Source organism: Vigna umbellata, chromosome 8 (genome assembly GCF_029865625.1).
Source record: "Vigna umbellata cultivar VRB3 chromosome 8, Vumbellata_1.0, whole genome shotgun sequence".
Classification (NCBI taxonomy): domain Eukaryota; kingdom Viridiplantae; phylum Streptophyta; class Magnoliopsida; order Fabales; family Fabaceae; genus Vigna; species Vigna umbellata.
In genome coordinates this window covers 44,424,478-44,451,530 of record NC_142172.1, presented here as the reverse complement: position 1 = coordinate 44,451,530, position 27,053 = coordinate 44,424,478, and the positions used below count along the sequence as shown (strand labels likewise).

Sequence of the window (27,053 nt, the reverse complement as noted above, 5' to 3'; positions counted from 1 at the left end):
TCTATTTATTACATTCTGACATTTTTGTGTGTATGTATATTGTTTTTTTATTTTGATTCTTTATTGAATCCATTGTTTCACATGATGCTTGAATGAATTTGTTTCTTTTAGTCTTAACTCTTTACTTATAAACTTTTTTTATAATAATATGGTGTATTTTTTCATTATACTAACATCATTTTAAATATCTATATACACTTTTTTTCTTTTTTATTCGAGATGTCAAGAAAGTACAATTGTACAAGTTCCAAATCAAATTATCAAATAACAATTGAATAAAACAAATAATTATATAAAATACTACATAATTACACATAGATAAAATTGTATTGAAATCAAAACATCTATTAATTTTATAAGCACTAATGAGTTGATCATATTAAAAGTTTCCAGCAATATTATCATTTAGACACAAAATCAAATATAATTTTTGAACCATATATCAACTAAGGAAAATGATACTTGAACAACCATTTTTGACAACATTTAGACACGCGCACACGTGTCTAAATTTGAGTGGTCCAGTTGGAAAAATTAAATGAAAATGGACCACTCAAATTTAGACACGTGTGCGCGTGTCTAAATGTTGTCAAAAATGGTTGTTGAAGTGTCATTTTCCATCAACTAAACTCATTATTTTTGAACCAGTTATATGACACTTTTAATTTAAAAATATTAAATTACCAACTCTATAATTACATCCCGTGTGTGTACGATATAGCAGTTGAATATACACTCACACCTCATGAATGCTAAGTGTTTCCTCTGACAACACCAACCGAAAAAATTGAAGGAAAATACAGAACAACCTTTGAGAGGGTACATACAATACTCTTCTCCCTCTTGAACTCTGCAATTTCACATTTCATTTTCGTGGTTTGTTATTGAATTTGGTTGTGGCATGGATGTGACTTTTGTGTTGGAGGATAAGACAGAATTCTGTATTAGAGTGGAGTCGTCCAACAAGTTCCAAGAAATCAAAGAAAAGATAAAGATATCGAGGAACATTCCCGTTGACCGACAAACGCTACTCTTCAATGGTCAGGTTTTTCAAAACGAAGCCTTGTTCATCGACACTCACATCTCTCAACTCTCTCGCGTTCCACAACTGGTTCAGCCCAATGAAAACGAGTATGACCTGCCACAGTGGATTAGGAACGTGTCCAAATTAGATATACAGGAGATGCAAGAGATGCTCTCGTCGATTCCAGAAGCACAGAATATGTCGTTTACCGTGGACGCATCGGTGGTGCTCACAGAAAATCCAGACGAGATAGAAGAATTTGTCTCTTCGATGATGGACACTCCGCCGGAGGAGCCGGTGCCGCAGTTTCCGCTGCCTAATACAGTGATGTTCATGGTGAAAAGCTTGGATGTGAAGCGGAAGCCTCTCCCCGTGGAAATGTATCTGAAGGACACCGTTCTGCAGCTGAAGGAGGTGTTTATCAGAACGAAGAAACCTCGAAGGCTAAAGGTGAAGAATATGGTCGTGGTGAATAAAGTAGGTGATGAATTGCATGACCATATGTCTATGCTAGCATGTGGGATGCTTAATGTGTCTCATGTTTACGTGTGTAGTCGATCAGAACGAGGAGCTTTGATTGCTGTTGATCTCAAACATGGGAAGATGTTGAAGGTGATGGTGGTTCCCAAGGGCAGAATTCAGAAGATACCCATTGAGGTTAATTCTCTTAACTGTTTGGGAGATTTGAGGTTTGAATTGGAGAAGTTTCACAAACATTTTCTTCCCGAAAGTTTTGGTTACTTTTTTACCATCAAGAACGGCCTTCTGGCGAGTGAAACATATTCGTTTGACAGGTTAGGGATCAAAGAGGGTGACACCGTTATAATAAACCCTAAACAACTTTCCAGCGTTTTCCAATGGTGAAGAAGCCACGCATGCATGCATGCATGAGAATCAGTTCGTATTGAATACAAAAAGTTAGTTAAACCTGCTACTGGGATGTTAGTTTGTTAGTCGTTATCATAATGAACTTGTACTAATGAGGTATCACAGAGCTTTGTAAATCATTCAAATAAAATTTGTAAGCTCCTGAGATATTCGTTCCCATTTCCAGGTAACACATTGAAGAGTTTGCAAACGCCTTTCACGTTTTTTAAGAGTTGATATTTTTTTAATCTTATTATTTCTTTCATATTTTAGTCTATTTTTTATAATTCGTATAATATATATAAGACAGTTTGAGTGTCTATAAGAAATGAAGATAGTCTAAATTACAACATAATATAAACGCATGTATTATGAATGAAAAAAAAGAGTCTATTTTTGTTATTATATATTTAATGTCTATTTTTGTTACTATATATTTAATATTTATTTTTGTTATTATATATTTACAATTATTTTCTTTACATACCAAGACATATATTAAGTTTTGATATAATTGATGCATTTCATTTTGATATAACGGGGATTCGTTAAGAAATTTAATAATAATAAGATTTAAATAAAAATATTAACGAAATCTTTAACATAAAAGTTTAGAATGATAATAATAAGTCTATGAGTATTTTTTTTATATATTTCTTAACTTCTGATTTTTCGTATGACTTACATTTAAATCTCAGTATACTATTAATAATAAAAGCGAAAATAACTGACGTTAAATAATCAATATTGAAAAAGCTAATAGATGTTTAGAGAAAAGAGTTATAATAAAACATGATGTTATTCGTTAAATAAATTATTTATAATAATAAAAGAATATTTTAAAAATATTTAGAATGTTCAAATTTTATTAATTTAAAACTTATATATAAGTACAATCATTACTTTATTTATAATTTTGAAAATAATTTCATGTCCATACATAAATTATATTTTTATCGTGAGATGAAAATGTAATTAAATTTCGAATTATATTTAGTATTATAAAATAAATCTTGCAAGAGTTTTAATTTGAATTGCCATGAATATGCGTTAAAATTACTATTAATCTGAACAACAGCATTTACTCGTAAGTTCACATTGGGTAAATTTTTAATTTCAAGTTTGCTTGTTTCATAACTAGTCAGATATATTATAAACTTTAATTTTTATTCATTTGTAATGTCAAATAAATTAGTTATAAGTTGTTACATAGTTAATGACAGTATAGGTTCAAAGTTGATATTACTAAAAAATAGATTTATAGTCAATTTAATAACAGCACGTATGAACTCAATTTGAAATGAAATGAATATATTTTCAAAATAAAAAAATTCAATTAGATGGGTAGTTTTCGTTATTTTCCAGTTTTCAAACAGTTTGAAATATATTGGTATTTGATATGAAAAATTTATAAGTAGGAAAGAACGTACCAGACTCTGACAAAAGGTGAGATGGATGTAACTTTTGTGCTGGAGGATGGGAGACCATTCTGTATGGAAGTGAGTTTATTTGACTCATTTCTTGAAATCAAACAAAAACTGCAGAAGTATAAGGCCATTCCCACTTCTTCCCAAACGCTCATTTTCAACGGTGAAATTCTTCAAAACGACGACGTCATCTTCCACACTCATATCTCTCAGCAGTCTCGTCTAAAACTCCTCGTTAAACCTGTGACGTTGCCGCTGCAGTTTCCACCTCCAAACGACTATGGAGAGATCGCGCCATCGGAGACGACATTACCGCTTTTGCGTTTCGAAGACGATTCAGCGAGTGCATTGCCGCTGTGGAATCCAGAGTTTAAACCGGCTCCGCCACCGCTTCTGCCAATGCCGCCGGCTACAGTCAGGTTAACAGTGGAAATAGTTGAATACATAGTGAGGCCTTTCGTCTTAGAGATGGATCTGGACGATACCATACTGCAGCTGAAGAAGAAGATTTACAGAATGAAGAAGACAAGAAAACTAAACCTAAACAAGATGTCGGTGCGAATAAATTCGGGTGAGGACTTGCGTGACCAATTGTCGCTGCGAGATTGCGGGGTGCTAAATATGTCAGTTGTTTACGTGCATAAAAATTCAGAAAAACCAGAACCAGAACCACAACAGAAATTTACTATTCCTGTTGTAACCGCTGATTGTGTCGGTGGTGTGGCGACAAAGATGGTGAAGATTATGGTGGTTCCCAAGGACGGAACTCAGAAGGTAGTGATCGAGGTGGATTTGTTTGACAGAGTGGAAGATTTGAGGTACGAGTTGGAGAAATTTCACAAGCATGTTCTTCCCGCAAACGTTGGTTATTTTTTCACCAACAAGAAGAATGACCATGTAATGTCTGAAGCGCATGCGTTTAACTGGTACGGGATTGAAGACGGGGACGTCATAGAAGTCACCCCTGAATATGTTTATGATAAATCCAATTCCTGAGTATAAAGAAAGCCACGCGTTCTAGCATGAATTTCTGTTCTTATCAAATAACAAAATATCTGTTTGTTACCTAGATGCGGTGCTTTTGTTAAACAAGAAAGGCGGGAAGATTAGTTACTTAGTTATCCTAACACAACTGCAAACATATTTCAAGATTCTTTCTTTTATTATACATCTATTTTTGTAACTAATTACCTTTTTTTAAAACGAGAAGAAACTCTTTCTCCATCTCACCTTGGAGCACTTTGATCATTGATTACATTCAAAGGATGATGAGGATGGGGAATAACTATAGATAAGGGCTCGCTCACATTTATCCACTAGTTTAAGGTCCTTTACTTCAACAAAAAGGTGATGGATAACACGTTTACAAAATTGATTTGAAAGATCAAATTTATATTTATTTATAATATAAATTTGTCTTTATTATTAGTAATAGTGATATTTTCAGATTATATATATTTATAGATAGTTTGACAGGAAACAATACGATAAATTCAATAAATATTATATAATCTTAAAAATTGAATTTTTAATATAAAGTAATAAGAAAATGAGATAAGTCTACATCTATATAATTAAGGAATATAAAATTTAAATAAAATATACAAGAAATAAAAAACTTTATTTTTTATATTAAATATTTTTCAAAATTTATTTTATAAATTGTTGTTTAAATATATTAACATATAAATCAAATAATTTATAAACTCGTATAAACTTTTTCTTCATTTTTTGAGGTTTTTTATAAGAATAGACAAATTTGACTCCAATATTACGAAAATAGTTAAATTTTAAAATAAATTACAAAAATACACAAGTCTCTGTCTGTGAAGAAATTGTCTATCGTCACATATCTAAAAAAAAATTGAATAGTTGAATTCGTGCACTGACAACTTTAATGGAAAATTTGTAAGATTTTAAAAATAGAAAAATGTTATTTTAACAACTTTTTGTTTGACAATTTTTTTATAATAGTTTATACGGTAGTTTATAATTGGTCTCTTTAAAAAGTTATTAAAAAAAAGTTGTTCTTAAAAATAAGTGATATACCAAGAGGTCTATTTTAAAAAATCTGTTTCTGATTGACGGAATCCTAAAAACGACCTTTTCTTTCTTTTCTTTCTTTTCTTTCTTTTCTTTCTTTATATATATATATATATATATATGCATGGAAACTTGAGTTAGGAGTTCATATCCAATAAACTAAAAGCCAGTCACAACCTATGGTGTCCCTTAGTTAGTTAAACCGTTAAAAATTAGCAAGAAAGTTAGTTAGTTCTTTTAAGGCAAATGTAAGCCTAGTGAAAAAATGATCATATTTGAAATAAATGGCATTGAAGAGTCTGCAAAGCATCTTTTAAGAACTTCGCTTCTTCAGGAATCCCCCAACTGGATCAAAAGTGTTGAACGTGAAAGTATTTGAAGTTATCGCGGGGAAAAGGGCAGAACAACGAAAATTCATTCACCACAGAGATGGAAATCAATGCTAATTTTCAGGTTGAGGAAGATATGACGATAACCATTGCAGCTCATCCCCTCGATACTATCCGCGAAGTCAAAAAGAAGATCCAAACAACTTTTGGAATTCCTATTTCCAGACAAATCATTATCTTGGATAATGGCCAATTTCTCCAAGACCATGTCTACGTTCTGAACTCTAGAACATGCAACCACAGCTCCCGATTTCTTTTTTCTGTTCAACCCAATGCCCAAAACATTGTGTCGCCGCCGCTGCCTTCTCTATGTAATCGAATGCTGCCTTCGTCGCCGCAACCGACTTTATTCCATCCGCTTGAGGTTATAGCGCACACAATTCCTCCAACCACTCCGCTGGTTCCGATGCTGCCGGGACATCAGGTTTCAATACCGGCGAGTACTCCGGTGGCTCAGGGGCCGGCGATTACTCCGATTTTTCATTCGCCGGAGTTCGCTCCGTTGGATCAGGTGCCGGCGAGGACTTTGATGGGTCAAGCGCCCGAGAGAACTCAGGCGATTGAAGTGCCGGCGAGTACTATGGTGGCTCCGGCTCCGGCTCCGGCGACGGAGAGAACTCTTGTGTGTCCGATGCCGCCGTGGAAGCCAGTGGTTAGGATGCGGACAGGGACTCCCGTGTTGCCGATGCATCTTATACAGCCAAATATAGAGTTGGAAGATTCAGCACCAAATACAGAGAAAGATGCATCGTCGGTGAAGGTTATTGTGAATATAGGTAAGCCTATCCCTATACAAACGGAATGGGACAGCACCGTTCTGATGCTGAAGCAGAAGATAGTTGAATATTTGAAAATATGTGCACGTAATGGAGGCTCTGACAGGGAAGATCTGACAGTAGAAAGGATGGTGTTGCAATCGCATTTTACGGATGCGACATTGCGTGACGATGTGCTTCTCAAGCATTGTTTGAGTTCACTGTATCCTGAGGTCGACCTATGGCTTGAAACCGTCGGTTCCAGTGACAGCTGAGAATAACCACATCCACATCTGTTAGTTCGTTGATTCAGTTCTTCTGTAATAGTACAACTTTCCAAATACACACAATAAAATGAATAATCCTTCATCTTGGGCAATCTTTCATTATTTCATGCACATTGCTATTCTTGAGTTTTTATTCAATAATTTTATTTTAACTAAATACCTTAGTTTAATTTTTTATTATTAAAATCAGTCTCATTTCACTGTTTTAAAAGAGGTTAACTCAATACATCATTTTCCATATATAAATCACCATTAACACTGCTTACACTACTATAAAAGGGATCTTAATAACAATTATTAAAAAAATAACATCATATTTTTCAATGACTTTTGTTTATATAATATTACTTGAATAAAAAGTAAAGACAATAATTGAACTATGATATTTATTAATTATATTTGATATTTGATACTTATTTTAAGGGAGATGATATTTTAACATCCATTAAATACTAACCCAATCCATGTACATTTGTATCATCGATACAAAACTTATACAACTAATATGAGAATATCAAATATCCAACCTTTATTAACTAAATACATTAAATTGGAAAATTAAAAGAATAATATTAATTAGTTATTTTTATATATCTATTAATCAATATTATATTTTAATAAAGTTATACATTTTCAAAAATATTTTGTTTAATATAATAAAAATACACATTAATTGATACTTCGAGTAGGTGTTTTCACTTTGTGTATTATATGTCTGATAATTACATTTAAAAGTAAAATATGATTTGAAGTTTAAAAATAATTATTCTTATTTTGAAAGCGACTTATGTTGATAATTCAAATAAAGTTAGGTAACTAACTGGTACTGGTACAGTACATTTAAAATAGATATATAAATGTGATAATTTTATGCATTCATATTTTAATTATATTTTTTGTTTTAATATTAATTATTAAAATATATTATTATATTGTTAAAAAGTGGGTTGTAAAGTGAATATGTTATCTCTTTAAGATATAAAAATATTCTTTCACGCACTTAAATATTTTACATACATTTGATACTATTTTTATTTAATTTTTACTATACTTTTTCTCGGAAAAGGAAAAGATACATAAACTTATATTTTTATCACCATTTTATCTTATATTTTGTGTCAATAAAAATATGTCATGATATCATTATTTTATAAGATAAAAAAATGATTTTTTAACATACTTAAATTATTTATATTTACTTGACACTACTCTTACTTTTTACTACTTTTTTTTCTTAAAAAAAATATAAAGATTTATATTTTTATGACAATTTTATCTTTGTAGTCTCTGTCAAATGAATGTAAAAGTGTAGCATGGTACCATTACTTTGTAAGATAGAAAAATGATTTTTTTTATACACCTAAATATTCTAGGTTCATTTAACAGTGCCTTTACTTACTTTTTATTATTTTCTATACAAAAATTTATAGTTTTGTAACCATTTTATTGTTGTATTATGAATATAAAAATGTGTGATGAAACCATTATTTTATAAGATATTAAATCACAGAGAAGATTATCTGGGCACACATATTTTTTACATTTATTTGGAATTAATTTTTTAAAAAATACAAAAATTCACTATTTTATTTTTATAATGTGTTTGGTAGAGGCACCGGTTTGATTAAAATGCATGAGGTGATGCGTGAGTGGATGATTGGTTTGGGAAGAAGAGCTTTCCTTTCCAGAAACTATATAAGGAAGCATATGCATGGCTGCTCCCTCTCACATTCACAGTAAAGCGATGGAGATGATGGATGTGAATGTTGAGATCCAAGGAGGGGAATCGTTTTCCATTCGACTTCATCCTTCCCAAACAATACGTGATATCAAGGAAATAGTGCAACACCTTCAAGGCATTCCCGTTCGCCACCAAATCATCCTCCACAATCAACAACTTCTCTATGACGATCTAAACGTTCAGGAATGCTTCATCCAAAACGGCTCGCGCATCATCGCCCAAATTCACGCCGATGCCCCATCTCCTGCTGTATCGTCGGAGCACGACTACGATTTTTCCACCGACCGCGACGTCAATTTGCCTTCATCGCCATCGTCGGAGCGGCACTCAGACTTCCCATTCCCACCATCACGGCCTCTGGTGCTTGACTTAAACTTGCCGCCATCGCCGGAACCTCTGCATGACCTAAGCATGCCGGTATCGCCGCCGGCGATGCGCGACTTAAATTTGCCACCATTGCGAGCGCCGGTGAACGACTTGAATTTTCCTCCTTCGCCGCCACCTTCGCCGTCACTTTCGCCATCGCAATTAAACCCCTCGCACCTGACGGCGGTGCCTTCGCTGTCACCTTCATCGTTACCTTCGTCATTAAACCACACAGACCTGCCGCCGTCACCTTCGCCGTCACCCTCAACTTCAAGCCACTCATACTTGCCGCCGGTGCCCGTGCCGACGTTCAGCTCCGACCTGAAGCAGCAGCCAATACGGGATCACCAAATTCCACCTTTTTTGAATAGGAATTATAATCTTTCGGATATTGCGCCTTGGAGTCCGTCATTGCAGCTGACTGAGACGTCTTATGAAGACGATCCATTCGAAATTGGAGATTTTTCATCTTCACCACTGTTGATGCCGATGCCAGACACGCCAACAATGGTAAGGAAGATGACAGAGTCGGTGCCGCGAATAACCTCACCTTCACCATCAACTTTCGTACCAAATCCTGTTCGACCCGTGCCGCAGACAGTGACGATTAACGTGAAAGTGCCTCTGGTGAAAAATCGTGTCCGTATAGAATCGGACCGAAAGGACACGGTTCTGGAGCTGAAACAGAAGATTGTTGCGCTGGAAGACATGCGGGGCGTACCCGTGGATAGGATCGTGCTTCAGTTGAACTCAATGAGTCTGGAATTAATGGACCATCTGCCTCTGCATGATTGTGTAGTTGCAGAAAATTCTCAGATCGATGTGCTCTTAAAACCGCCTTGTTAGGTGGGTGGTAGTAGCAGAGAGCACTCACCCTCACCTTCCCCCTCGCCTAGTTCTTCCACATCTACTCCACCTTGAATGCCTGTACATACAACTTTCGAAATCCATCCAAATGTATAATCATCACCTTCAATAAATCATTCGCCTTTTTTTCTTTTCTTTTCTATCATACCTGTCCATGGACTCAAAACTATTTTAATCAAAGTTTAGTCGGCTTTAATCATTTACATTTCAGTACAAGTAATGGAACTTGCCTATTTACACTAAACATCACTTCATAATCTACTTTCAAGGGAAATATATTCTTTATAAAAATAAATCTTTTGTATTTATAAAAAGAAATATTCAAGAGTAAAAATTTAAATATCAGTAAAATAGCTTAAATAATAAAATTCTCATATTCTAATTTTATCCATTTAATTTGAAAAAAAAATAAAGTAAAATGTCTTTAGTATATTTTAGTTATTTACATTATTATTATAATTATTATGTTACTATTATTTTAATTATTTTTATTTATTTTATCATTTTAAATATTATAATTATTTCATTTTATCTATATTCATTTTTTTATTTATATTATATAATAATTATAAAATCGATTATTATATATATATATATATATATATATATATATATATATATATATATATATATATATATATATATATATATATATATATATATATATATATGAGATGTATCACAATTTAACACAGTTAAAATTGAGAGTATATCCGAGTATACATGAAGTTTGATTGACTTATTATGACATATATATTATCAGTTTGTGTATAAATATTTAGTTTTATATAATTATTGTTATTAGGTTTTATGGAGTAGTTTCTGAGATAGAATGTGTGATCTTTAAAAGTCGGCGTTAGTTCGAACTTAATTATTGATAGGAATAAAGGAAAAAATCATTTGTAAAGACTCTCTAGAGCCAGAGCATTCCTCCAATTAAACTCTAAAAGTCAAGAAGAAACACTATTAAGGAACAGGTGGATGGCGTAATTATTTCTTTCTGTCGTAGTTAAAATTAACATACTAACTTATTCTTGATTCAAAGACATCCAAACTAACAACATACACAGGAAGATAGTTGCTCTTATCAGGAGAGAAAAAATTCACAATTTCTTGAAAGACTAAATTTAGCTTGGGCGAAGCTGAAGGTTGTTTGCCAACATCAACACTCGAACCATTCAGAATCTTCTTCGTAGATGCTTGAAGAAATATCCAGAAGAACATCTACTCTGGTTAAGTCCCCATGTTTTTTTGTGAATTTTCCACGCTGAAAGAACAAATCACCAATATATTCATATCTCTTTCTTTTAGCCACCTCTAAATCTTCTGTGAATTAGTGCTAGAATAGCTCCTTCCATTCCAATTCCATGAAGTAAAAGTGCCACCTGCAATGTTTAACAACGCAATTCATGCATAATATAATTGCCAAAACTTGTATAAACATCAAAGGGAATCGAGGGAAATTTTTGTAATCCAACGAAGAATTCCTTCAATGCATTCATATCCATATGCGAAAACTATTTATTCAAACAGAATCTGTAAATTAAGCAAGCAACAAAGCTCTCTTTATTAACATAAATTTGTTAGAAAATATCTCAGAAATCTTGATTGCATTTAGAGGATCTTAAAATGATGTCTCAGGAGTAATTTTACATTTCATTTCTAAACAAACTATTAGATGGCGTTGGGATCAGGAGTTTAAAAATATAGGATCTCAATTAGACCATGAGGAAACTTTGGACTAGATTGTGGGCCTAAACCACTATGGTTTTATTCAGATTAAAACAAAATACTTTTATTTTTAATCTTCTATAATTCAGGAGATATTATAACAAAAGATAATTGATGCTCATATCTTTAAACTTTATATTATATTCTGGACAACTCAAGTCTTTTCATATTGCGATAGATATATAAGATTATGGTCAATGAACAACCCTAGTCTCAGTATCTAGACGTTAGGATTTTCTTACTTGGAAGTTACAATAGCTTTTGAACAAGAACAACCAAAAAACACATATTCTAAAAAAATATAATTAAATTTAAATAAAAATCACTTAAAAGAATAAAATATTAAGATAATTATTTTAATTTTAAAATGAATAAATTTAAATAAATGATATTAATGTTAATATAATTATTTTAGTTTTAAACAGTTACTTAAAAGATTAAATTCAAAAAAAAATTATATACAAAGGAGAAAACCTCTTTATAATATAAATATATTGAGGTCTATTTAAAATTTAATAAATAAGTTATGTTCAATATTAATTGATATCATTAAACAAAATAACATTTTTACGAATAAAAAATAAGATAGAAAAATCAATTAAACTAAAAAAAAAAGGCAAAGCGATTTCTCCAAGTTTGGAGGCATAAAGGGTGGAAAAGAAGTTAGAAGTTACGACTGAATACAGTAATGGACTTTGAAATAGATGTTATTTTTGAGGTGTGCGAGGGGATCTTCTTCTCCATTGAAGTTAATCGTTTTGAAACAATCCGTGATATCAAAGAAAAGATCCAAACCATCTACCAAATTCCCATATCCCAACAGAATTTCATTTTCAAAGGCCAACTTCTCCAAGACCATCTCTACGTCTACACAACTCCGATCCTTCACCACTCACGCATTCGTCTATTTATTCCTACCACCAATGCCGAAAACCTTGCGCCCCCGCCACCGCCCCCGCCCCCGCCACGGCCCCCGCCACCGCCCCCGCCCCCGCCGCCACCCATGCATGGCCCCTTTTTTCGGGCACAACCGCTGCAACCTTCAACACTTCCAAGAATCGAATACGATCCGCTTCTGATGCCGGATATCTCGTCGTTATCGCAGCGGCGGGTGATGACGACATTGACGGCGAGCGTGAAAATGCCAAAGTCCAAAGATCGTGTCCGTATAGAATTGGATAGAGAGGACACTGTTGGGAAGCTGAAGGAGAAGATTGCGGCGCACGAAGACATGCAAGGTGTGCCTGTGGATAGGATCGCGCTGCAGTTGCATTCAATGCGCCAGGAATTGAACGACCACGTGGCTCTGCAAGATTATTCAGTCCTAGACAATCCTGAGATTGATGTGTTCTTGAAGCCGGCTCTTCCTGCGGCCGGCCGCGGAAGAACGCAGTCTGGGAAGCTGAAAGTGAAGGTGTTGCCGATGCTAACAAATGAAAGGATCGAGATAGAGGTGTTTCCTCTGGACACGGTGTCCGTGTTGAAACCGAAGCTGGAAGAGTTGCAGCGGAGGCTACGGTTCCGTCTTCCGGAAGGTAACGGTTATTTTTTCATTCACAGACAACAAGATATGCATGAAGACAAATCATTTCATTGGCACGGAGTTAGAGATGGTGATACCATTGAAACTTTTGATGGATTCATTATAACAAACTCATCATCTTAATTCCTTCTGTTTAATTCTTTTATAATAACCAGAGTAAATACAACCAGCGGATTTCATTCTAAGCATCAAAGCCCCTCCCAGAGGTTTTTTCCTTTTTCTTTTATGCGATCTTTATTATCTTTATTGCCATTACTTTATCTTATTTATCTTGAGTGGTTTTATTTTTAATAATTAAAAAGCCGGTCACCGTTCTGTATCCTTCTGAAATCTTTTCTTTTCCATCTACCTAAAAGATCATCAACAACAAGTATAAGGGATCACAATAGCAGCTATATTGAGTGTTGTAGTTAGAATGACACTTACAATGATGAAACTTTATTAGAAACAAATCTTGATTAAAATTAGTGAAATTATCCTTCTTTATTTTTTGTTCTCATCTTTCTTGAAAAATTACAAAAAATAAGTTTACTTTTCCAAGACTATTTTACCTTTCTTAGGTATGTCAAATGAATGTCAACATGTGTCATACTACTCTTAATTACTTTTAGAATTAGAGTGGTAAAAATTAATTAAACTAATATGGTCGAGAAAAAATGATAAGTAAATAAAAAATAGTTAAGATGAATTGAACTATAAAAAAATATAAGTGAATCAAAATATTTAAGACAAAATGAATGAAATTACTTATTTTGTTTTAATAAATTGAATTGTTATTTGAAAAATTAATTGAATAGAAAAAAATTATCTTTTACATATATAGGTTTTGTTATAAAACATAATTAAAAAGTTGAAATAAGTCAAGTCGAATCAAAATTAGACAAAATGTTAAAACGTGTTAGGACTAAAATTCCTTTGAATTTGGTTAAGATGAACACAGTCAAATCTTGATTTAGTTACCCCAACTTTAAATCAATCGAATTAGGCCAAAAAAAGCCATAAAAAAAAACAGTGAGGATGATTTTAATCGAAATTTGACCGATAGCCACATCAACTCTAGTAGAAAATTAATCAAATCTGGTTTAGTCAACAATAGTCAAAGTGAATTCCAAATTTAAAAACTCTCTAATAAGTTAAAAATTATAAAACAAAATACTTTTAAGTTAATAAATATCTAATTGAAATGTAACTTTAGAGGTTTAATTTTCTAAAATAGTGCTTATTGTAAACATTTTAGGTTTTCTTTATTCAACATAGTATAGTGTTGATAGTTTTAGTTAATGCTCTCCCCCTTAATCTTAACACATTAAATTATAGGGAATGAAAGAAAAAATATTTAATATTAATAGAGAAAAAGAGATGAAAAATAATACTTTTTTTATTAGTTTTATTTTAAGCATCATTTAAGATTATTTTAATAAAAGTATAATAATTGTTTAACTTTAGACTAATTAAAATTAGGTAAAGGATAAAATACTACAAATTAGATTAATTTTAGAGGTTTTTTCTTATTTTCTATTAATTTACTATGGAAACTTTTTTCATTGTGTTATATTTTTCTACATTAATTCTATGATTAATATTTAATGACATTATCATATATTTATTAAATTTATTTCTATTTAATGTGTATTTCATAAATATATAATATTATATATATATATATATATATATATATATATATATATATATATATATATATATATATATATATATATATATATATATATATATATTAAGAAATGTAAAATGTTCTTCATTTTAATGTATGGTATGTAAAAGCACTATAAAATTAATGTAATATATTGAATCAGGTTGAAAACTGAACACCAACATTTGTATATCACTTTTCTAAATCTTTTATTATTTTATATTGAAAGTTTTTCATTCAATGTCACATCGTGAAAGTGTTTTAATAAATTTTATAAATTAAATATTTATAATAATAAAATAAATTTTGTAATTTATTATTTAATTTTACTTGTAAGTTAATTGAATTCGATTATATTTTGGATAAAATCAACATGTCTTTACTTTAAAAAAATTAGAATTTAACTGGATTGAATTATAAAATAAATAAAAAGATTGATTAAATATAAGATAATGTTATTTAACACTCATAATGAAATATAGAGATTGATTAAATATTTTTTATTTTGTTTATATTTTATTTTAATTTATAAGATTTTTCATTTTAAAAAAGAAGTTTTTATGTCATGTTACAGGACCTCATTTAAAAAATATATGTCATTTATATATTTATCCGGACTTAGTAATAAAAGGTCAATCGTGAAAAACGAATTTAAAAATCAATTGTGCTTGAATTAAAAATTTCAATATTGTATATCTTAAATACGTTCATATATCTGGAAAAGCTAAAGTATCAATTGGCCGTGTTTTATTACAATTACTTGCCACATACCATGACACTGATTTGATACGTTGATAAAAACTGAAATGAATTAAAAAATATTAAGAAAAAAGTAAAAAATAAAACAAAAAAACTACTGGTGATATGTTTCCGTTGATATAAATTTAACGGAAATGACATAATTAATTTTTTTTAATAAAAATTGATACTTAATTAAAAATAATATTAATAAACGACCACATTGAATAATTTAAAAAAAAAAAAGAGTATTTTAGCCCATTCAAAAATTATAAAGTAGTTGAATAGTTACAAAATGTTACTATAAGTTTATCTAGGTATCATCCAATGCATCCTTTCATTAAGTGTATTAATATTATTGACAATACAAAAGTGAACGAATGATGCATTATGAGATATATCCACTTAGTCTACCAATCATTCCTATGAACATCGGGACAAGTTTATACGATACATACCTAAACAAATTGATTTGTCATCCCTATTTTCAATTAATAATTTAACGAAAATATTAATTATGAATAAAAAATGGTTTAATACGTATTTTGGTCCCTCTTTTCGTAGGGTCTGTTCAAATTGGTCCTACTTTTTTTCAAAAGTTCACTAAGATCCCACTTTTCGCAAAAACGATGCACGTTATGCACGTTAGTCCTTTTTTAGGTTTAATACGTATTTTGGTCCCTCTTTTCGTAGGGTCTGTTCAAATTGGTCCTACTTTTTTTCAAAAGTTCCCTATTTTGATCCCTATTTTGATCCCTCTTAGTGAACTTTTCGTATTTTGGTGACCTGTACATTTTTCGTTGAGGTGAACTTTTGAGGGATCAAAATGTACAACTCACCAAAATACGAAAAGTTTACTAAGAGGAATCAAAATAGGGAACTTTTGAAAAAAAGTAGGACCAATTTGAACATACCCTACGAAAAGAGGGACCAAAATACGTATTAAACCTAAAAAAGGACTAACGTGCATCGTTTTTGCGAAAAGTGGGATCTTAGTGAACTTTTGAAAAAAAGTAGGACCAATTTGAACAGACCCTACGAAAAGAGGGACCAAAATACGTATTAAACCATAAAAAATCGTTAAACAATACGTGGCTTGCTAGTAGATATATTAAGTAGTATTTGAATTTATTCCCAGTAATTTATTCAATTAAAACGCCAATTTTGTACTGAATTTAAATTTCATTGAATTAGCATAACTGTTTTACTTGAAATAACGAGTTGAAGATCCCATCAATTATTGAAATCTTTAGTGTAAATTGGAAAAATAGCTTGTAAAATGGTAGTTATATTAGTACATAAATCTTACATAACCCAAAGTGAAAGGCAAAACTCGAATTCCCTTCCAAATCCATTGAAGACAATAATAACCTATGCTTAAGGTTATTTTACCCGTGGTAAACAAAAATTAAAATTTCAAGAAAATATTATTTATTAAGTGAAAATTCTATTATTAAGTTTTTGTTAAATAACAGTATTTATTAGAAGATAATAAATATTCAACCAGTATCTATTTTGGGATACATTTTGAATGTGGGAACCGAAATTATTTTAGGAAAGAGGAAGTAGTTAGTTAGGAAAAAAATATTTTGAAATGATTTATGACACTTTTATTTTCACTCTTCTGTTAAGAAAAAGTGTGTTAATGTAACTAGTGTCAACATACATGGTCCAATTAGTTATAACTTGTCCCTCCATAATTTGTTTGTTTTGAGAAGTTTAGAAGTTTTCAGAAACCAAAGCACAAGAATGATGGTTCTGAAAAGAAATTAAATCTGTGGAAAAGGACAACAAGATCATGATGCTTATGTTGAACATTTGTTAGATACAGTTACAAATTAACCGTCTTAAACTTTCCTAGTAAGTAAGTAGAGGGAGTTTCTCAAATTGCACTCACTTCTCAACAATAGCCTTTATAAATGGATGACGACGTGTCGCTGTTGCCACCGAGATTGAGGTGGAGAACACGGTGGAAAGAGAAGAAGACGGTGGATGAGTCGGCGGAACCGTCAGAGCAGACGAAACGTACGGCGGTGCACTCGCCAGCGGAGTGGTCGACAATCGTGCTGGAAGTGAAAGTTCCTACGAGAAAAGAACGTGTTCCGATAGAAATGCACGTCAACGACACCGTTCTGAAGCTGAAGGAGAAGGTTCTTGAACAGAAAGAGATGTGCGCCGTTGCAGTGGAGAGAGTAGTGCTGCAATGGCATGCAGAACACGTGGAATTGCTGGACGAACAGTTGTGGAAGGATTTCGTAGATTTCGATCAACGTGAGATCGACGTGTACTTGAAGCCTCCGCCGCGACCGCCGCGGACGGTGAAGTTGAAGCTGTTGGTGGTGCCGGTGAACTCGAAAGAGAAGGTGGAGATGGATGTGAGGGCTGAGGACAGAGTGTCGGTGTTGAGGGAGTGGATGGAGCAGGCGGCGCACCGGATGATTAGGTTTCGTCTTCCCACTCTCGGTCGTTATGTTTTCATTCACAATGAAAGAACGATGGACGAAAAAATGTCGTTTCGATGGCACCATGTTTTGCACGGTGACACCATTCGCATCCTCGATGCGAACTTGGTGAAAAATCAGAACACCCACCATACCTGATGCAAGATCAGAACGACGTCGCTCAAGATCGACCATGACCGCTAGTGTGTTGCCAACTTATTTGGCGGGAAATGTTAGTGTTTGTTACATAGAAAATTAGAATTGTACAGCTTAACTGAACTTCGAAATTTCATACGCATGCACCCACCTTTTCAGCCATTCTATCCGCTGTGAAGCCATCCTATTCTCACCAAAATATTTTTCTTAACATTTTTCAGAATCATGAAAAAGAAAAAGAATACGTATAATAAAATGAATGTTGGATCAATAGGTTATGGTATAATAGTCGTTTTAGAGCAAGGAACATGATGATGAAATTAGGTTATTGGTTTTCAGCATCAAGGATTAATGTGGTGTCCAGGTATAGCATGCAGTTGAAAACAGTTCGAAGCTTCCAGATCGACTGAATCTAGTACACTCCAACCAAACACATGGTAATTCCCTCTTTCAAATGCTTTATCGTATTCAATATAAAACGCTATTTTACATTTGTTATTAGACATTCTTTAGGGAGCAAATAGTAGACATCTTATTAAGAACATTTCATATTGACATCTTACTGATTTTCAAATACTTCACGACTTTAATTTTACTTAAAAAAATTGGCTAAGAAATATTTGTAATGTTTCAAAGACAAAAAAAAAAAAAGCATCTGATTAGTTATAAAATTATAAAACTATTTTCGTGACATATATGCATAAAACTAAAAACTCTAAGATTTTTAACCCACTCTCTGGTTAATGTTTGTATAGAAAATATCACAATGCTTCATAAATACAAATTAACTAAAAAACATATCATTTACTCAGATATTCTTCGTGAACTTATATTAAACACCAGCGTTTTATCACATATTTCGCCTTCTTTTACTCCATATATGATTAATTTTTTCCAATGAAAAGAAATTGATCGCTGACCATATCATATGTATTCATATGACTACAATATAGTTTCAAACAATGTTTAAAAAAATAAAAACTACAACGGATGTGCTCACATCCGTTTTAATAAATGTTTTAAAAATATTTTGATTATTATTTAAATAATAATATATAAATTAAATTAATAATAATTATTTTATTAAATAAAATAAAATTAATTTATAAATAATTAAGTAATAATTTTAAAATAGTTAAATAATATTTATATATTAATTTAAAATATAATAAATTAGAAAGCAAAAAACTAAAAAGAATTGTAACGGATGTCGTCACATCCGCACATTCGTTTTAATAAAAATTTTAAAAATATTTTAATTATTATTTAAATAATAATACATAAATTAAATTAATTATTATTATTTTATTAAATTAAATTATTTTATAAATAATTGTTTAATAATTTTAAAAAAATTAAATAATATTTATATATTAATTTAAAATACAGTAAATTAAAATATTAAAAATTAAAAAAAAAAACTCTACGGATGTGACACATTCGTTGAAGAATTTTTTCTTCAACGAATGTTGACATCCGTTTAAGAAAAGAGGTGGGGTGTAAGATATTTTAAAATATAAAGGATAGTTTTGGAATTTAAAAAAAAAGTGGTGGTGCAAGAAACAATGTGGGAGGTGATATAGGAAGTAACCCTCTAATTAAGATTACGTTATATTTCAATCGTGTTAAGCCCGTCTTCGTTGAGTTGAGAAACTGTAAGAAGATTGGGCCTTGGCCCATTTTCTTTGCTTTTCCTTTCTTTGTTTTCTTCTTTATACGTATTGTTTTCTTAATTCTTCTCTCATTTTCTCATACTTTTCCCTCCGTCCTTTTGTGTTAATTTTCTTTCAACAATCGTCATTTTTTAAAACATATTCTATCATATTGATTGATGATATATATATATATATATATATATATATATATATATATATATATATATATATATATATATATATATATATATAATTACATTCATCAATGAATTATGTACTATGTTTTTTGGAAAACTTTATATATCTTAAATAATATTATGTGTTATGTTTACAGGGAGATAGGGTGTTTCACAAAAACCCATTTTGTTAGCGCATACAAAACACCTTTTATTTATTTAAAAAAATAGCATATCATATTTTCTAAAAATAGGCATTTAATTTATTCATCGCCCATCTTTTATCTTAGAATGAATTCTTAAACATATTTCAACTTTAATAGTCACTCATATATCAATTTTTAAAAACAACTCTCAAAAGTTTATTTTTAATTTATAATAATGAATTCATGCACACGCATTTATGCATACGAATAGAATTTAATAACTACGATGATACGAATATTATATTGATACCTAAAGTAACAAATAAGTTTCTCAAACATGTTTAATATTAACCATATATACACATATATATGCGATAAAATAAAATCCTAAAAAAAATGATTGGGACATGTTTCAATGATTTTTTTATCATTTACATACGTATTGATTAATAGTTTACTAATGCATTTTGTGTTCTTAAATATCCACTAATATAACATGTTGTAAGTTCACTAATTTGATAAATTTTCTCTTATTTTGATTTAGTGACAGTTATTTTCCTGCAGTCTGACAATAAATTAGATGAAGTGATTAGTTGGACTAGCTTAATGGTTGTATTGATAAATCGACAAGATGACTCATATAGCGTGTTAATCAAGTTAGGTGAGCTAGCCAAATTGGTCAGGATCGTTGAGGTAGATTAGTTGCTTAAATAACTTAAATATGTGGTTGACCAACTTAACCCGGATGAGCAAGATGGATTGGATAGACTGGTTGTGTTGGCTTGATGGCGGGGTTGGTTTAATGGTCGTGCATACGGGCTAACGTGATGACAATTTGGTGTGATGGTTGGGGTTGGTTAGACTGGCCAAATTGTCTGAGATGGCCTGACGAGTCAGGCTGCCTTGATGGTTGTGTAGAAGGCTAACATGATGTCTTGGTTGACAGAGCTGATTAGGCTAATCAGGTTGATGAGGATGGACAAAAGGGACTGAGTAAATAAATGATCTGCTTGAATGATATGACCAGGTATCCAAGATAGGTTGGAAAAATTAACTAGTCATGCTAAACAAACTATTTTGATAATCGTGTTGACTAATTAATAGAATGATCAATCAAATATATTAAATTAATTAAGTTATCGATATTTCTTTTATCATCTTTACTTATAAAAAAATATACATATACACGAATAATTATTTCATAATAAAAGGAATATATATATATATATATATATATGGGGTTTGCTAACGCGCGTACGCCTGTTTTTCAATTGGTACATTTTAACAATGTGTACCGGGTTTTAGTAGACAAAAATATCCTTATATATCATGGATTCTAAGGGTATTTTAATAATTTTCATTCTCAAAACTAAAAAAAAAAAAAAAAGAAACACTTGCTGTTAAACAATCTTACAAAAAATGATTTTATAATGAGTTTTTATCTTATAATTTTTGTCTTATATAATTTTATCCAATTTTCACAAGCATAAAGGAATTGGTAATTGACCTGGAAAAAATTCAGAAATACTCGCTGTTAAACAATTTCTTACAAAAAAATGATTTTATAATGAGTTTTTATTTTATTATTTTTGTCTTATCTAATTTTATCTAATTTTCACAAGCATAATGACATCAAAGGAATTGGTAATTGGCCTGGAAAAAAATCAGAAACACTCAGTTGTTAAACAATTTCTTACAAAAAATGACTTTATAATGAGTTTTCATTTTATAATTTTTGTCGTATATAATTTTATCTAATTTTCACAAGCATAATGACATCAGAAAGAATTGGTAATTGGCCTGGAGGGTTTTTTTTAGAGATGATGATTCAACAAATACAGATGATGAAATTAGAGAGGTTAGTGAAGATGGTGAAATTGAAGAAATCTTGAATGAACCTTTGCCTTGAAGGTGAATATGTCAATGACTCAACTCTTTACAAAGGAAAATTTTTTAAAGGCATGTGTTTCTGATTTTTTTCAATTGGGGCTACAGTATGGATGACAGAGAAAAGGTTGGAGTGAGAGAGATGAAAGAGAAATGATTGAGAGGAATGAGAGAGGTGAGTAAGGGTTTGGGGGGTTTCTTTTTCTTTTTAAGTTTTGAAAATAAAAATTATTAAAATACCCTTAACCTTAAAACTTGGAATCCATAATATATAAGGATATTTTTGTCTACTAAAATCCGGTACACATTGCTAAAATGTACCAACTGAAAAACAGGCGTACGCGCGTTAGCAAACCCATATATATATATATATGAGAAAAATAATTATTTGATATGCATACGTTAATAAAACAAAAATATTATATATGGTATATATATATAACTATTAATTTTTGGTTTTTTATTTTATAGTATTTTTCTTTTATAACGTACATCCTATATTAATTATGAAAAATGCAAAAGGAGAATATTAGTGTAAACAATATAACTACACAAATATATATAAAAATATTACTAACATCAACGACTGGGTAATGTGACAACATGTCCACTGCAGATCAGATGGTGGAGCTTATTTTTATGGATATTAGATTAGATGATAATGATGTCCATCGCTCGTAAGTTTTCTTTACTCTGTCATTATTGTTTTTTCAATTAAGCTATCTCATACCCTTATTTTATCGGTGAATTCGTCGCCTTTAAGTTTCATAATTTGTTTAAATAGTTAAAGCGTAGATAACTACAGGACATTTCGTGATTAGAAAAATAAACGAAGCTTTTCAATCATTCATTCCTTATTCGCCCATTAAAAAATCCAACATGACAGCTTTCCAATATAATTCTTAATCATGTAAAACAGCAGCCGACCGTTCGTGTAATGGATAGAAGGGCCCATTCTTAATCATGACCGCTCCACTTGCAATGCTTACGGCCCAAATTATGAAGTGGGGCCCAATTCGATAACGCCGTTGTAACAGATTAAGCCGACGTAGGCGCATCTGACTCCGTCAACATTACCAAACCGCCAACCACCCCACAAATTTCAATCCTCAATTTCCAAGAAAGGACTCCCCGAAAACGCATCAGACACCACATATCACCCGTGTCATAAGCACCAAATAGAGACATTGGACACGCGTCACAATATGATTGGAGAGGATTCCACCCCTTTAGCTATAAAAAGGCCCACACCCCCCGTTTCTCTTCACAGTGCATTTCAAAACAAACTAGCTCATTCTCTTTGCGCAGTTCCCTACCTCTCCCCTCAAGGTTCGTTTTTGTTATTCATTAGTTCCGTGAACTATCGTGTTTTCGATTAGCTTGTTGTGTTCAAGATAGGGTTTGTACAGTTTCATCAATATTTTCTTTCCCTTTTACAATAGCGTCTTGAAATGTTTTTTGTAGTCCTTTATTAATTATTTTTTTTGTTAAGAAATTGTTCAGATCCGTTAACAGATTTTTATTTCAAAGAAAATTTTCAGATCCATTAACAACCGCCTTGTGTGGTTTATCCCCTGACCACAGATTGTGATTTTTTCCATGAAATTCATGAGATCTGTTCTTGAGATTTACTTGATTCAGTCGGATAGCCGTTCAATTACATCATTGTGATTCGTTTGTGGTTTTTAACTCCGCAGATGCAGATCTTCGTTAAGACCCTTACCGGAAAGACCATCACTCTCGAGGTCGAGAGCTCCGATACTATTGACAACGTGAAGGCCAAGATCCAGGATAAGGAAGGAATTCCCCCTGACCAGCAACGTCTCATCTTCGCTGGAAAGCAGCTCGAGGATGGACGCACCCTCGCCGACTACAACATCCAGAAGGAATCAACCCTTCACCTAGTTCTCCGTCTCCGCGGTGGCATGCAGATCTTTGTCAAGACTCTCACCGGAAAGACCATCACCCTTGAGGTGGAGAGCTCTGACACCATCGACAACGTAAAGGCTAAGATCCAGGACAAGGAGGGAATTCCCCCGGACCAGCAGAGGTTGATCTTCGCCGGAAAACAGCTGGAGGATGGCCGCACCCTCGCCGACTACAACATCCAGAAGGAATCAACCCTTCACCTTGTTCTCCGTCTCCGCGGTGGCATGCAGATCTTTGTCAAGACTCTCACCGGAAAGACCATCACCCTCGAGGTTGAGAGCTCTGACACCATCGACAACGTGAAGGCTAAGATCCAGGACAAAGAGGGAATTCCCCCGGACCAGCAGAGGTTGATCTTTGCCGGAAAACAGCTGGAGGATGGCCGCACCCTCGCCGACTACAACATCCAGAAGGAATCAACTCTTCACCTTGTTCTCCGTCTCCGCGGTGGCATGCAGATCTTTGTCAAGACTCTCACCGGAAAGACCATCACCCTCGAGGTTGAGAGCTCTGACACCATCGACAACGTGAAGGCTAAGATCCAGGACAAGGAGGGAATTCCCCCGGACCAGCAGAGGTTGATCTTCGCCGGAAAACAGCTGGAGGATGGCCGCACCCTCGCCGACTACAACATTCAGAAGGAATCCACCCTTCACCTTGTTCTCCGTCTCCGCGGTGGCATGCAGATCTTTGTCAAGACTCTCACCGGAAAGACCATCACCCTCGAGGTTGAGAGCTCTGACACCATCGACAACGTGAAGGCTAAGATCCAGGACAAGGAGGGAATTCCCCCGGATCAGCAGAGGTTGATCTTCGCCGGAAAACAGCTGGAGGATGGAAGGACCCTTGCTGATTACAACATTCAGAAGGAGTCCACCCTTCACCTTGTCCTGCGTCTTCGTGGGGGCTTTTAGACTGTGCTGACCTCTGTCTTTTACTGCTTCCAGGACATCTTCAAAATCGGACTGTGGATTGGGTCTTTATTGACCCTTAAATAAATTTGGTTTGTGTTGGACTGTATTGTCCCTTTGTTATAATGAAACTTTAGATATATAATATGCATTATGTTATTAATTTATGTTGCCTAATGGAATGATTTACTTTTGTTATTAATAACTAATTATGCTATTGGTTTATGTTGCCTCATGGAATGATTAACTGTTGTTGTGAAATGTTTACTCGCGTAAGTGGATGGATCCTATGCCTGTTTTGAAGCTGAGTTGGTCACAGCTCAATGTCTAAGGTCGTATTTATGATCTGATTTTTAAACCTCTGAAGTTAGTTTCACATTCTTCATTCCATACTCTGTTCATCAACATGAATGGCTAACTTCTTGGTCATTTTAGATAATAACCTCAAGATTGATGCTAGGCGTCCTCTCGTTTTGTGCTTCTTTATTTCGGAAAATACTTAGGTCAGTTTGCAGTATCATGTGATTTTCACCAAACAAACATATGAACCCTCGTATGTATTCGTATTTGTCTTTTGAGATACTAACTATAAGATTGGACCTATACCCAACATACTCAATTGTTAACAATAAATGTGCAGTTATTGTATAGTTTGTTGAACTTTCCTAAGATGACTTGCAGTTCATTTCAGAACTTCAAATCAACTACTTTACAATTTTACCTTTAAAAGGTGTACAAGTAGGTCAAAGAGAAAAAGAAATACACCCTTAACTCCTATATCTTTTAAAAAGTGTATAAGTAGGTCAAAGAAAAAAAGAAGTAAAATTTATCTGAACACCAATATGATGTAAACATCTTTTATTGCACCAAAATAATGTAGTTATTGCCCCCTTTTTTGTCATCATCGGGTACATCTAGTTGCAATCTTACAAATAAAAGATAATTTTCCATAAGCCATTTCTTAGAATGTCGAGTTTCACCAAAAAAATTAGTTTATAAAAAAATTATTTTGACAAAGTTCACTAAGATCTTTTTTATGAACTCAAATAAAGTTTCTAAAAGTTGTACGGAACACCCGTTAAATTGATTACACTATTCGAAATTACATATATTCAGTATTATCAAGACACAATATATTTGTTGATATGAAAAAAAAAATAAGAAAAAACCCTCCATAGCATTTTTTTGCACCTCACTCTTTTCTTCTATAGACGATCTTTCTCCACAAGTTCTTGCAGCTCATCCATGCATACAATAACTAATGTATCTAACATTAATACTTTAAAGTATGTCTGCACGAAGAATTTGAGGAGTTTTTGTTTGTCATCTTTGAATCAGAGCTATACAATGTCTTAGAAAAATAGGAATTGTCAACTGATTTCTTGATTATTTTTTATTTTTTTTATAAATTACTCCACTTAAAAACATCATAACTACAAAACCATCAATTGATGTTTTTTTCAAAAAAGGGATTATCCTTGTCTATTCATAAGAGTCTTCCTTTACATCGCAAAAAAAGAAATCTTGTGTCAATTATTTTAGCATATATAAAAAATAAATGATGAGTGCCACAATCCTTGCACGAACACTGCTATCATTATCTTAAATTTTGTGCAAGCTTTAGAAATACAATAGCGTATAGCATCGCCGATGGTTTTAAACCATGCTCAGAACTTGATCTATTCACATGTCATGATGAAATGCACAATGAATTCTTGAGCAGGGAAAAACTACTTTTTCAGGTATAACAGTACTCGGATAAAAAATGATTTGAAAAAATAAATCCGTGAAGGTAATGATAATATTTTCTTAAGTACCTATACATTATATTTTACCTGTCTAGCTTAAGAATATCAAGGTAGGTTGTACAGACTTGAGTGTCAAACGTGTACGCTTGCTAGTAGCTACACTATACATACGAGTATTTCTACCGATATCCAATAAATTTTGACTATTCATTTTGGGAACAATTTTTTCCAATGTGTCTCGAAATATAGAAACTATCTTGAAAATTTCATTCCGAAATGAATGAGACATCCCAAGAAATTTATTCAGTATATGAAGAAATTTATTACCCAGCCCCTTTCTTTTGGCATTGTATTCAGTAATAAATTTACAGGTAACTAGTTACTTCCAATTCCAATTTTGGACCACTTTGCCTAACCTTCCAGTGAAATTTCGTATAAGGTTGCATCTAATACACAAACTTCAGGCAATACTTTATAATCTAATTCTTTCATATATATTATCTATCCTTCTGGGACAGGAAAACATGCGTGTAGTTATTGGGAACGCCATTAAGCTTAATCAGTGTTGGAATGAG

At 32.4% G+C, this 27,053-nt stretch overlaps 5 protein-coding genes across 5 annotated transcripts; all 5 read left to right on the top strand.

Moving 5' to 3' along the window:
• The first annotated feature begins 901 nt into the window (after positions 1 to 901).
• Positions 902 to 1,888, top strand: LOC124832408 (uncharacterized). Its single transcript, XM_047306609.1, has one exon. The coding sequence runs from the start codon at positions 902 to 904 to the stop codon at positions 1,886 to 1,888; it is 987 nt and encodes a 328-aa protein (XP_047162565.1).
• Positions 1,889 to 3,342: 1,454 nt separating this feature from the next.
• On the top strand, positions 3,343 to 4,314 carry LOC124832414 (uncharacterized). Its single transcript, XM_047306617.2, has one exon. It carries the CDS (start codon positions 3,343 to 3,345, stop codon positions 4,312 to 4,314), a length of 972 nt encoding a protein of 323 aa, XP_047162573.1.
• A 7,871-nt stretch (positions 4,315 to 12,185) lies between these two features.
• On the top strand, positions 12,186 to 13,220 carry LOC124832404 (ubiquitin domain-containing protein 7SL RNA1-like). The gene has a single exon (XM_047306606.2). The coding sequence runs from the start codon at positions 12,186 to 12,188 to the stop codon at positions 13,161 to 13,163; it is 978 nt and encodes a 325-aa protein (XP_047162562.2). The 3' UTR covers positions 13,164 to 13,220.
• A 4,128-nt stretch (positions 13,221 to 17,348) lies between these two features.
• On the top strand, positions 17,349 to 18,029 carry LOC124832409 (uncharacterized). The gene has a single exon (XM_047306610.1). The coding sequence runs from the start codon at positions 17,349 to 17,351 to the stop codon at positions 18,027 to 18,029; it is 681 nt and encodes a 226-aa protein (XP_047162566.1).
• Positions 18,030 to 23,071: 5,042 nt separating this feature from the next.
• LOC148194791 (polyubiquitin) lies at positions 23,072 to 24,955 on the top strand. Its single transcript, XM_088096641.1, has 2 exons — positions 23,072 to 23,219; positions 23,588 to 24,955. Exon 2 carries the CDS (start codon positions 23,588 to 23,590, stop codon positions 24,731 to 24,733), a length of 1,146 nt encoding a protein of 381 aa, XP_087952767.1. The 5' UTR covers positions 23,072 to 23,219; the 3' UTR covers positions 24,734 to 24,955.
• The last annotated feature ends 2,098 nt before the right edge of the window (positions 24,956 to 27,053 follow it).